Source organism: Gadus morhua, chromosome 19 (genome assembly GCF_902167405.1).
Source record: "Gadus morhua chromosome 19, gadMor3.0, whole genome shotgun sequence".
Taxonomy (NCBI): Eukaryota; Metazoa; Chordata; class Actinopteri; order Gadiformes; family Gadidae; genus Gadus; species Gadus morhua.
This window is the reverse complement of record NC_044066.1, coordinates 10,587,231-10,600,248: the sequence shown is the minus strand read 5'-3', so window position 1 is coordinate 10,600,248 and position 13,018 is coordinate 10,587,231. Positions and strand designations below refer to the sequence as shown.

General features: G+C 46.2%; 1 protein-coding gene across 1 annotated transcript; it reads right to left on the bottom strand.

Moving 5' to 3' along the window:
- Positions 1 to 263: 263 nt before the first annotated feature.
- On the bottom strand, positions 264 to 12,919 carry naa25 (N-alpha-acetyltransferase 25, NatB auxiliary subunit). Its single transcript, XM_030342192.1, has 24 exons — positions 12,807 to 12,919; positions 11,368 to 11,453; positions 10,831 to 10,969; positions 10,169 to 10,287; positions 9,801 to 9,875; positions 9,593 to 9,700; positions 9,205 to 9,283; positions 8,956 to 9,067; positions 8,745 to 8,834; positions 7,991 to 8,163; positions 7,635 to 7,747; positions 7,268 to 7,481; positions 6,888 to 6,977; positions 6,423 to 6,603; positions 6,181 to 6,280; positions 5,763 to 5,914; positions 4,838 to 4,963; positions 4,143 to 4,383; positions 3,489 to 3,612; positions 3,170 to 3,235; positions 2,962 to 3,059; positions 2,737 to 2,847; positions 2,067 to 2,207; positions 264 to 1,852 (listed from the first exon to the last, which is right to left on the bottom strand). Exons 1-24 carry the CDS (start codon positions 12,862 to 12,864, stop codon positions 1,730 to 1,732), a joined length of 2,919 nt encoding a protein of 972 aa, XP_030198052.1. The 5' UTR covers positions 12,865 to 12,919; the 3' UTR covers positions 264 to 1,729.
- Positions 12,920 to 13,018: the final 99 nt, after the last annotated feature.

Genomic DNA, 13,018 nt, shown 5'->3' with positions numbered 1-13,018 from the left:
CTAAATTCTGATTTACTTAGAATTTTTAACACAGCACTAAAGTTCGCAATGTTTTAGGGTCAGAAAGCTTATGGCTGCGGTCTTGGCTTATTCTTACTAATGCTGTTGCATGAAATTCCCTCGCTAATTTAGTTCCTTATGCAGTCACCTGAAAATGATCTTTAAGCTATTAATTTTTCACAAGCTGATCAAGATGTAGGAGACCAAATATCCTGTGTATTTGAAAGGAGGCGGTAGACCAAGGCAAAACAAAACACAACAAATGGATTTTCTACTGCAGCAGTTTAGTTAATGTACCATCTTAAATCTATTTACAAATTAGGTCCAATGTTGAAATAGCTGTGGAAAATACATTAACTGGTTATGGCAGTTTAGTGCAAAAGCAAATAGCCAACCAAGAGTCACAAAACCTACCTCTATTGCATTTCATCTTTGTAGAAAAACAGACATGAGAAGATTTGAGAGCATTTTGAGTTTGGTTGAGTTTTGAATGGGTACATGTATTGACAACACAGGCACTTGGTTTTAGTTTAATCCTAGCATGTGTTGATATTTATTTTATCCTCATTGTCATAATTACTGTTAAATATACAAGCACAGTCTTTCAATTAGTTGTTGAAAAAGTTGACATCCACGTCTTCTATTGCATTAACACAGCTTGTACTTAAAATGGCTCAGTAGGTAATGTAGGCAATGTGTTTGTGGAGCATTCATTATGACATAATCATAAACAGTCTTCAACCATATTCTTCTCTGAAACTTTCAACTCACTTTGAAGATGCATTATAAAAGAGTTCTGTGGATGTTCAATTTTGAAACCAGTATATCAGAGGGGGGGGGGGGGGCAGGAGAGTAATGCAGCTGACATCCTAAGTTAAATCCTTAATTTGTGTGACTTATACGTTTCAATTAATTTGGTTTTAATACTGAAACTACGACATGAATGAACCTCCCCCGATACAATAATGAACACGCAAAATTAAAATATTAAAAACACAACCAAGTGAATTCAGTCTCTGGCCCCTCGGCTGTGGCCTCAAGTCGTGTCTGTGATGGATGCAGATTTAAAACAGTGCCATCTTATTCAAACTCCATATCTACATGTAGGACAAGCAACCAATGGAGAACACTTGTGTGAGGCTAAAAAAAAATAAGGGACTCTGTCACAAATTAAAATGGAGGAGGGGGGTGGCCGTAATAACTAACATACAATGGAAATAGTGGTTTTATTGTCTCTTTATATTCCTGTTCAGTCAAAGAGTAGTTGATGCCGTGATGGTGAGGCTTAGCTCTGCAGACTATGTACAATAATTTATAAGTCGTTAAATCTAAAACTGCTCTTTTATAATCATCTATTTTTCGCTGCTATGGTTTTCATTTTCTTACTGTGTAACTGCCGTGTCATTTTCCCCCAAGAGCACTTCACGAGATTCTGCTGTGCTACGTGAGAGATACGGAGCGCCTCGGCCGAGGGAGGAGAGTGGAGAAGGAGGCCGGGAACAATTCACATGAACCCAACTTGAGGAGTAGTGAAAGGGGAGACGGAGATTCCAAACAAAACGTTGCTCTTTTTTTCAGCTGGCATTGGAGGGAGGTTAAGTGGAGCTGGTGGGTGTGGTGTAAACGATGAGCCAAGATAAAGATTGAGAGTGGTGCAGGGGGGGTGGGGGGGGGCGAATGTGTCAATAACAATGATCTTGATCGGGGTGTCGATGGTGGCGATGGCGTGTCAGATCTTGAGGGTCTTTAGCGTCTCTGCTCTCCTCTTCAGCAGATCTCCCAACTCCTGCAGCGAGCGTAAATAACTGCTGTGCACCTTGTCCATACCAGCCCTGATAAAAGACTCCTCCTCCTGAGAGACACAATAATCATCATTAATATCCGAACGAGTTACATCATGCCGGACGTCCTCATAATCATTATCATCGTATCTATAAAGTCACCTTGTGCCTGATCACACAAGAAAAGAACACCACCACCATTAAGGTGAAAATAAGTGTGTGAACATGCATGTGGGGGAGGTTACCAGTGTGGGGTTGGGGGGGCTACGTGTGCGTTGTCATTACCTGCGTGTGTGGCTCCAGGGTGAGAGAGGCAAGCTTGAGAGCCGTCAGCCCCAGCTCCTGGGTCTTGATGTGCTCCAGCACCTGGCTGAGGACCTCTTGGAGGCCACCGGTCAGCACCTGGAATCCACACACCACCGCGGGCTAGACCGGGGAGAAAACACAAACCATCTCTTCACTATCGGCTGTAGCCCTGCCCACCGGTCTAGCTAGCCTAGGAGCTGAAGCTAGCTCATCAGCTCAAGCTATCTTGGAACCTCAAGCTAGTTTAGCAGCTAAAACCAGCCCGGCAGCGGCTTGGACGCACTTCTGATCCTGATATTAAACTCAAGACTATTTGTCGATAAACTGACTGAATGTCATTTTTCAGATCAAAGTGTCGCCCGGCATGTAAACAACGCACCCATTCTTTTAAAGTTACAGATTAAAGTTCCTTCCACTTTTGCTCTGTCACTTAAAACTTTAGATGCGACACCTTCGCATCTAATCCACATCCACATGGTAGCATTCGCTACTATGTGGATGGGCTGTGTTGCCCATTACAGTCAAATTATTACGTGAAGTCAATTAAATCAAGGCACGTCATAAACTGTACACCAATAACTCGCACGCAGTGTGGAAGACACAACAGGGGAAAAGGTGAGAAGAAGGGACAAAAGTGAGAAGGATTTACCGTGGCTGTGTTGGTGTCCTTTTTCTTCTTCTTCTTTTTCTGTAGACTCGCCTTGAGCGGTCGTATCACCTTAGCACATTGACTGGCCACCCATAGCACCACGCTCATCGTCTGCAGCAGAGGGGCGAACCGGGCGTGTTTACAGGTTTACAGCAGCTTGGCACCACATGGTGGAGGTATGGGGGATGCACTGCGTGTCATGGTGGTAAGTATCGAATGCCTCACCTCAAGAAAGAAGACTAGGTTTTCTAATAGGGAGGGCTGGGTTTTCAACCGGCTGTCTTTCATTTCCAAAAGATCGCCGTTGCATTTATTTGACATTTCTGCAACCAAAAACAACAACAATAAGACATCAAATATTGACCAAAACATTGGTCTGGGGTTCAAAATAAGAAACACAATTTATTTTACATGAACAAAGCAAACGTATTACCTTGAAGTTGTATTACTAAAGATTTAAAAGTGTTGCAGATCCGTGTTTGAAGCTCTGTTGACTCATCTATACACAAGACGACAAGAAACCACAGATCAGAATTTACACCGGTGACCGGAAGGCTGATGCTGTTATTACAAGTTATAATGGATAAGAAAGGATGTACTTTATTAACCCGGACAAGAGATTTCTTTATCACAACCATAATTAATTTAAGGAAAAAATATTTAAATACATAAACAAGAATATATTGAGAACTATATATTTTTAAGTAACAAATGGATATCTATAGACACGATTCTGGAAGTTTGTGTCTCACCCAGTCCCATGGTCTCCAGCTCCTGCAGGTGCACGGTGAGCTGCAGCGCTGAGGTCTGACACTGGCAGCTCCCACAGGCCAGGGCCGCAGCCAGCCGCGTGGACGGGGGGCCCAGGAATGGATACTGGAGAGGAAAACCGCACAGCAAGCCAAGCATTACACAAACACCCCAGCCATGACTTCAGAAAAGGCTCCAGACACTATGTAGCGAGTTCTAATTAAATTGAACAACAATTGAACTGCGAGCTCAAATAAATTAGATCTTATCATATGACTGCTGGGTACAAACGGATTATCCAGAGCGATGTCATTAAGGAGCAGGTAGGCGTCGAGGCATCCTGCTCAAGGGTTAGGCTGTGGACATTGGGGATTGAAACCAGTGCCTTTCAGGTGGACTCAACAACCAGCCTACCACCGATAGCTACCCTTGTGAGACCATCCAGATCTCACAGGTTCAAATTCTGTGTCTTTTCTAGTCCACAACGTCAATATTAGGAAATCTGTAGCTGCTCCCCCAAGCCCAGGGTGAAATTGTGAAACATTAAAAATGTCCCGCCTCCAATTAAAACATGAATGTACCAATACATTCAAATATAAACAATCAAATGCTGCCCAAATAAGGACACCCCTTCCCGACCTGGCTGTGGAACCTACCTGTGAGCGTTTCTCCGACAGGCAGGCGGCGCTCTGCAGCGCCTGCTCCAGCTGGGAGAAGAGGCGGGCCGCCACCGAGGCCTTGTCCCCCACGCCGTTCTCGCTGCCCAGGGAGTTCTGCTGCTGGTGGGCGCGGCCCAGCGCGGTGAGGGCCGCCAGGAGCCGCAGCGTGAGGGAGCGCATCCTCAGCCAGAGGCACTCCTCCTCCATGGAGGCGCGCCGGTGCTCCTCAGTCAGAGACCTGGGGGAGCAGGGTGGGGACGGGGGGACGGGGGGCACAGGCGTGATGAGACCGTCCAGACTGTAACTGGGCTCTGAATGACGTGAAAGACACGTTATCGTTGATGGAAATGTTTGTCTGAAGGTCATAGTTTGAGTTAAAGGGGTCGGTTCGTGGTCATTTTTAAAAGGTAATGGTAAAAGATAAAAAATGGTGTTTATAGTAATTGGATTTTCAGCACGGGAGCACGTTAAAGGATTTATATGTAGGATGGGGTATTTTATTGTTTGGTGAACGTCGAAGGTCCGGGGTGGAGAATTCGCCTTAATGACGGATTCACGACTCATCATCACACCCAAAAATAATATACTCATCATTAGTTGGAGAGAAACAAATCAAAAATGATATATATATATACACGTGAGGCAGAAGGCCAGCGTCTGCAGACTTAAAACGAAAGTCTGAAAGGACCCACCGGTCTCTAGGGTCCCAGCTGGTGAGGACGGTGAGGTCTCGGTTGTCTCTCAGGGTGTCCCAGGGGATGTCGTCCTCCTCTGGGGTCAAACTCATGGACTTCACACTCTCCTCCAGACTCAACACGCTGTCGAAAGACCACACAACATTACACATCCAAACCAAAGACTAACTTCCTGTGAAAGGACACCACTTCCCTTGTGTGCTGTTAAACATTTTAAAAACAGCTTGTTTCAGACATCCTGTTTCTCCTGCACAGTCATCGCTGGCTGTGGTCACATGCGATCATACGTGGGAACTAGGGTTGCCGCGATGTGGACATTTTCACACCGAGTAATACGCTCGTGTCAACACCGGTATTACCGGTATTAACTTTGAAACTATAGGTCAACCGCCATCTTCTCCGTCAACTCTCCTCTCACACTCAGTGACAGCGGCTGGCAGCGCGCCAATTCTCGGCGTCTTATAACGTTCTATGTATAATAGTATAATATAATTTTATATATCATAATATCACGGCCGAAAGCTCTGTGCGCCTCCGGATGGCCGTAGCGCGGGGAGCTCACGTAGGGATTGGGCTTCACGGGGTTTGTTAACCGGCGTTGCTATGGTTACCGGTCTTGTAAGGAAGCACGTCAATTCTCGGCGCGACAATTGTATTTTATTACTGAAAAAAATAAAAAATAAAAAATAAATAAATCTGTGTTGCCGGTGTGCAACACCGAGTAATCGGTGTTGGCCTCAACACCGGTAACACCGTATACCGCGGCAACCCTAATGGGAACAATAACCACATCCAATATAGGGGGGAATTTGTATCATTTAAAATTCACAATTCTAATTATTTTGATGCTGTTCCCTAGTTGAGGAAGTTTATTTGTGTTGTTGCCATTCCGTGAGTGTGAGGGAGCGAGTATAATCCTCACATGTCTGCCTCCAGGAAGAGGTCGAGCAGCATCCTCTCCGTGCGGACCTGAGCAAAGTGCAGCGATTGGTTGAGCCGGCTGCGCAGAGCAATGAATTCTGGGATTTTCTCGAACGCCCCGTACTTGTACGCCTGGATGATGTACTCTGAGGTCTGGTGGAGCGACACACAAGGACAACAGCGGCGATGAGAAATAAATAGGAAATGAAAAAAAAAAAGGAACAGACAAAAAAAAATGAGGAATACATGGAGATGTTAAGGAGAAAAAATAACATTTCAAAGATTAATGTTAAAGTTAAACAGTACAAATCTGGATACGGATAAATGTCTAGATAACGTTGGATGATGCCTTTCCTAGTAAAGCCTCTGTACTAATAGTAAAGACAAAATAAACAATGGCTGGACATTGGATGACTTACATCTTTCTGGTTAGAGTGGAAAAACCTGAGGGTAAAATTACAGGACTGGGAGGCTGCAGCAAACTGACCCAAAGGCTCAGCGTAACGAGTTAACAGATACCTAAAAAGTAAGAGAGGGGATATTTTCACTTTTCACAAAAAAAAAAGGTAAAAAAAAAAAAAAAATGCTGATACTAAATTGATCCGATACCAAGTGTATATTTTTGCCAGGTGTGTGTGGGTGCGTGCGCGCCCGTACTGACCCTATGGTGTCGTGCTGCACGTGCTTGGCGTCGAGGCTGGAGTAGAGGTCCACCACGGGTTCGAACGCCCCCAGGTGGCAGTAGAGGAGGAGCAGGAGCAGCTTGAACTGGGCGTTGGAGGGCGAGTGGGACAGACCCTCCTGCAGCAGGCCGATGCCCTGCCAGGCCATGGACTCCTCCCCTGGGGGGAGCGGGGAGCAGGGCACACATCAGACAGGACACCGAAGGATAGAGGCAGGGAGAAAGAAAGCCTAATCGACAAAGAAAGCCAAAAGCCCACGAAATTGAGGAAGAAAGTAAAAGACAATTTGAGCAAGAGGGTAAGCACAATTTGAGAAGGAAGGGGAAGAACGATTTGAGGAAGAAGGAACGAACAAAGGAGGAATAACTATAAAATGAACAAACAAAAAAGCCAGATGGATGGAAGCAGAGCAGGACGGCAATACATTTGAAGGGGATACTGACCCGTCTCTTTCCATAGGTCGACGTACACGTGCGCGGCCATCAGACAGTACATGTCGGAAAACTGCAGCTCCGTCTTCAGAGCGGTCGCACCTGTTTGAGCACACACATATTCACTCATTTTATGAGGGAGATCATGCAAAACAAAAAGGAGAAAGATGTGTATACTGTAGTCAAGTTCTTTTAAAAAGGTCTTCATGGTTTGTATTGGGAAATGTACCGAGTCACTGAGACTTGGTTAGCAACAAGGTTACGTGTTGTTTAACACCGAAGATGCCATTGGATAACAAAATGATACCCCGTTCTGCACTACAAAAGAAATCCATAACAATAAACTAGCAACACCGCTGAAATACGCCCAGATGCCCACAGCCATGACTCACCAAACTTGAGCCCGTGGTGGTAGTGGGCCTTGAGGTCTCTGATGACCCTCAGCTTCCCCTCAGGGCTGAGGGCGTGGTGGAGGCCCAGCGCGCGGCTCAGCTGACACACGCACAGGTGCCTCTGGAGCGCCTTGGTGTCCTCGGGGAACACCGAGCCGCCCTCCTCCTCAGACTCCCCGCCGAGAGGCACCGCTTCCCCCAGCCCGCGGATGAACTAGAGACCGACACAAGACACGCAGAACACACGGCCCTTCAGAGCAGGGCTTCAGCTGTGTGTGAGTGAGTAAGTGAGTGAGTAAGTGAGTGAGTGAGTGAGTGAGAGCTTGACAGACGGAGGCGGACAGAGAGGGAGAGAGCCACGACAGACCTTGAGGTGCTGTTCAGGGGGCATCAGGTGCAGGTATAACTTCAGGTCCGTGATGCAGCAGGGCTTGTCTCCAAACTGACTGAAGTACTGCGTCATCAGATCCCACGGCTCCCCTGCACACAGAGCCAAGCGACAGAGAGGCGGGAACGACATATTAGACTCACTGACTGGTGACAATCACAATTGGGAGTCTCCACCCAGGTGGAGCGCGGACTGATCAAACACCAGCGTACAAGTTAGCGCAGTCCACAAGGGGGAGAGCTATGCATCTGCGTGGACACGTCATTACATGGCTTGTATTGACCAATAAAACAAAGGGCCCCTTTAAGAGGGCAGGAGGCCCGTCTGTGGGTTACCTAGCTGGGCCTCCTCAGGGCAGCCCCTCTCCCTCAGCCGGTGGATGAGCTCCAGGCGGCCCAGGTAAGGGCCCCGGAGCTGCCGGGTCTCCTTCTGGTCCTCCGCCTTGATGCGGTCCTCCACAAACGTCATGGCCTCGGCCACGGTGTTATGGACCCCACCTTCTGTACAGCTGGGGAGGGACGGCAGAGGGTGAGAGGGGAGACGAGGGGCTTCAATGATGGTAGGACTGTTTTATGGGCTATGATATGGAGTGGGATCCTCTTTAGTCTGCTCGATTGGTGAGCTTAACCTGCACTAATGTAACTTTTCAACAATTTACTAGACTAAAGAATATCGGAGCCCGAAGGTTTCACAACAATAAAATGCAGCCATCCACTCGTCAATCCATCCAGGGAATTCTTCCTGCATAGTGTAGGTAACAAATAACATACCGACAGCACACACTGACCATTTACCAAGCATAATAAGAGGCTATAGGGTTGAGCATGTCATAACATAGCTACTGCTGGCAAATCATATACACCCACATAATACACAACCCTGCTTGGCTAACATGTCACCGGCTAACCAAACAGCTGACCAACCCTGCTTCTTAAAATAGTGCTAAAAAAGAGATCAGGATGAACAAATAGAGCTATCTAGGACAGGCAATTATATAGAATCAGCAGGTTCCATTACCTCAAAATAACCAAATTCGGGAAAGTTTCTAATTATGCTAAATGAAATCCCTCCCCCTCCTCTGCTACTCACTGTTCTCCTTCCTCCGGCGGGCTCCACGATTGGTCAATCAGGTGGAAGAGGGAGTCAAAGTAACAAGAATAGAACTGCCAATCATCGGGGCTAAAACAACACAGGAGCAGAAAACATTAGTAAAGCCAAACAAGGGCAGCAGGAAGCAGATGAATCGCAAGCATGAAGATGAGCGGTACAGCCTAATAAGGGCGTGGGGGGGGGTTCCTACTTTTTGAGCAGCAGCTTGCTGGCCAGGGCATTGCCCTCTGGCCAACGCTGTAGTCGCTGGTACAGCATCATACACTTGCTTTCTCTGCTCTGTAACTCACTGGTCAGTTTCTCTACGGGGGGATACAGAAACACAGCGTGGCATGGTCAGACTCTATTGTAGTGCACCCATAATGATACACACTCACACACAGACACACACACACACGCTCACACACAAACACACACACATAAAAACACAAGCGCCTACCACCAAGCGGGCCCCTGATCACTTCGAGGGCCTCTTCACATTTCCCCAACCGCTCCAGTATCATAAAGTACAGCTGCACCTGAAGCCACACAACAACACAGACACATCTATTGTAACAATAATAACCATCATAAGCCCCACATCGCCATCCCACTCCAAGTGTCTTTAGAAGACTAACCTTTCCAATGGACACGACAGAAATTGCGGCCCACATTATACCACCAGGTGTGTCATTAGAAGAGATTTTAAAAAATATCGATCTGCTGTGATATTACAGGTGAGAGGGCCCTCCCAGGACGTTTGATCGATTGGCCAATCACCCTGTTGATAAAGTTATTGGCCCTATAACGTTAAGCATTATTGGTATCAAAAGGGGCCAATGTCACACCTCAGCCTCTGCTTCTATCTTCTCCTCCTTCACCATCTTCTCCACCATGCGTTCGGCCAGGGGGAGGAACATGGTCTGGGCCAGCTTCTCATCCTGGGCGGAGATGGCCTGAACACACACGCGCACACAGACACACGTTAGACCCTGAATAGACAACAGTGTTGATGAACGTCGGCTTTGGTGACACAGGATGGAGGCCTGCACAGACCTGCATCACCAGACTCATCACGGACCAGAAGTAGTAAGGGTTCTTGGGGACGATCTTGTAGAGAGCCATTCCTGCCTGTAAACAGAAAAGGAGAAGAATGCAGATTGGCATTTAGTGTGGAATCAAAATCGCTAAATGAACTGTGGGTAATATAGACTGCCTTCATCTAGCTGGTATTACACACACACACACACACACACACACACACACACACACACACACACACACACACACACACACACACACACACACACACACACACACACACACACACACACACACACACACACACACACACACACACACACGATCCCTTTCACAACAGTGTATCTACACATGGGGAGGCTTTGGGGAGATGCCGGTCAAACCTGCTGCATTTTCTTGTACTCCCCCACGCGGGCGTAGGCCATGAAGAGGTGCGAGTGGTACTCCTCACTGAGGGGGACCTTCTTCACCGCCGCCTCGTACAGCTTGGTGACCAGTTCGGCTGAAACCAGACAACACGGTGATGAGAGGTACTGCATCCTGGGGCCGCCGTGGAACAGGACCATCATACATTTACGGAAAATATGTCTACAAAGTATTCACAATAAGGTCAGCAGAAATGTCGATGCAAAGATGCATGGAAACATTACTGACAGATGAGGTTTACATTATTTTTACATTATTTAAACTATACATTTATCGCCACTATAACATAGTTGAATACTTGATTTGGAATGGTCAATAACATTTCACGGTTGTCCACCATTTGTAATAACGTGACGCCTCTACCTTTGTGTTATAGATGAAAGTAACCGATCCGCATCAATGAGCTAGTATAAATCCAGCAGAAAACTATGTTATAGATTAAAGTAACTCATATCTGATTACTGTCTGTAACTGTGGTATATCGGCCGAGGCGGAGCCAGGGTTGCTTATTACTGCCGGAGTACATCATCATCGTTGTGGTTTATTCCTCGCTAAAGAAAACTACAACTGCAGAGAGCACAACTGAAGTGTGTGCTCACGATACTGCGCTGTGACTCACGTCGGTGCATCTCCCTGTACAATATGGTCAGAGCCTGCAAGGAGTTGTCATCGGTGGGCTCCAGCGTTGCCACTTCCTGTGCCAAAGTAAAAGCCTCGTCCTGCTTCCCAGTTCGCTGCAAACCGATGGCCTTCAGGACCTTGAGGAAACAGATTCAGAGTACACCTTATACTTCAACTGAATGCAGATACAACCATTTCTGTATCATAAGGACATAGGACATATGGAAACAAGTTCAAATGCACTGGTGTGGCATAGTTCTAGAAAATGATCTGTATAGGATTTTGCTACGTCTCAAAAGGGGCCAATCTAGACGAATCTAGTCTCTTGTTGTTAATTAATTATTTTAAAGCATCTTTTCATTAACCAGGGTTGCTGAACTAGTGGTTAACACCATAGTATTAATGTGGCGTTGTTAAGGGCGATGAATATTTAGCTGGCTAAACTAAAAATAAATTGAGCAAAACAATATCCTATTAATTATTCAAATAAATGAACCCTCTGGCTTCTTCAAGAGTATTCATCTTAACAATTTACCTTTGCACAATGCAAATCCTTGTGTTTCTTCAGCAGTTTGTCAGCCTGCTGAATGGCCATCTTATTGTTGCCATTATCGAGGTAATCTAGGGGAAAACCGAACGCATGGACAATATTGTGAATATCAGGAGTCATTATACGTTATTAAAAAGCAGTGCAATTGATACAGCATTCATGATGACGGAAAGCCTGTTCCATGTTTCAGTTAAATAGTATAATTAGGTCTGTCCCAGAGCGCCTAGTCATATTTGTCCTGTTAGTTCTGAAGACGCCCCCTGCGATACACACACACACACACCCCCACACACAGACAGCTGGCAGCCAAATTTAACTGCACTAGACAGTTCATTGTGGTCATGTCTATTCTCTCCAGTAAACTTGACACTTTCATGACCTGTGATAACTGACAAGAAGCACAATAGTATATAAACGAGAACATGTGTTTCTTAATTAAGGACGGACCATCAGATATGGCGCCCTATAATGAAGCAGGTCTGATTCAAACATTCAAGCTGGATGAAATCTTTGAATAAGTGTATTGACCTTTGGGATCTTTTGCATTTAACAAAAACACGTATGCAGAGCTACGTGTCTATTCCCACCAAATAGATTATACCCTTTTAGCACTGGCCCCACACGAAGACTCATGACACTTTTCAGGGTGAAAGAAAGGCGTCATATGGACAGTGACCTTAATAGTACATATAACACATGTATAAAGTACAGACAAGAAAAGCGCAGACCCTGAAGACAAAGATGTTACCAAAACGTCGTTAACCAAAAAGCAGGAACTCAAGGATTTGCTTTACTGCTTTATTCATCTCTAGTGGACAACGTGAAGAATGAAGTCACACCGGGCGAGCCAGTGTCCCATACATTACTAGGCTGAGGTAGCTGCTAGCATCTTCTACTCAGAAGTATGCAGCAAATGCTACCGACACACTAGTTTAATGTTCACCCCGCTGGCACATCGCAGAGATGCAACAGATTGCAACCATGCATCTAAATAGCAAAAAGCATGTTTAAACAAGCATACCAAGTGCAGCATGTCTATACTGGGTCCTGCTAACACATTGTTATAAACGGCTAGCTAGCTGTCAAAGGGCTAGCATTAGCACAGAAAGCACACTCTGCATTCTCCTAAACGTCAGACACCAACTCATCAGAAGACCGCTGTCCTAGGACCACGCCAGTCGAGGTAATACAAGTACGAGGAGTTAGAGTATAAATCGGGGAGAGGTCACCGCATGACACTGAGATAAGGTGCACTGTCATCCGGCGCTGCGGGCAACAATGTTCGGGGCTGCGACTTCATGGGCCGCAGTGTTACCATGAACTAAACCTCGTGCTGGACAAAAGCACGCACGACTACATGCGATTTGAGGGTTAATGCACAGCTACACAATACGCGTAGGTATTATTTCCCATTGAAACCCTACCGTATATCGGTCTGAGTCTCCTGTCGTTCGGATCCTGCACATGGCCTCGCGCCGCCATGGTGGTGGGGTTTACCTGGGTAGATGTTTGCACATGCGCACTACATCCTATATGTAGCTCGGACTCCCCCGACCCCCCCTGTCATTTTAAAGAGTTGTGTACATGCGCTTGTTGTCCCAAGAGAGGCAGTATCCAATGGCTTAATCATTTTTGA

Excerpts from the sequence above, each read along its gene's own strand:
- naa25 (XM_030342192.1), bottom strand. The coding sequence starts at position 12,864 with ATGGCGGCGCGAGGCCATGTGCAGGATCCGAACGACAGGAGACTCAGA. Across the intron at positions 7,748-7,990 it reads CCCTGAGGAGGCCCAGCTAG|GGGAGCCGTGGGATCTGATG; the intron begins GTAACCCACAGA and ends CTCTGTGTGCAG. Across the intron at positions 3,613-4,142 it reads TGTCGGAGAAACGCTCACAG|TATCCATTCCTGGGCCCCCC; the intron begins GTAGGTTCCACA and ends TTTCCTCTCCAG.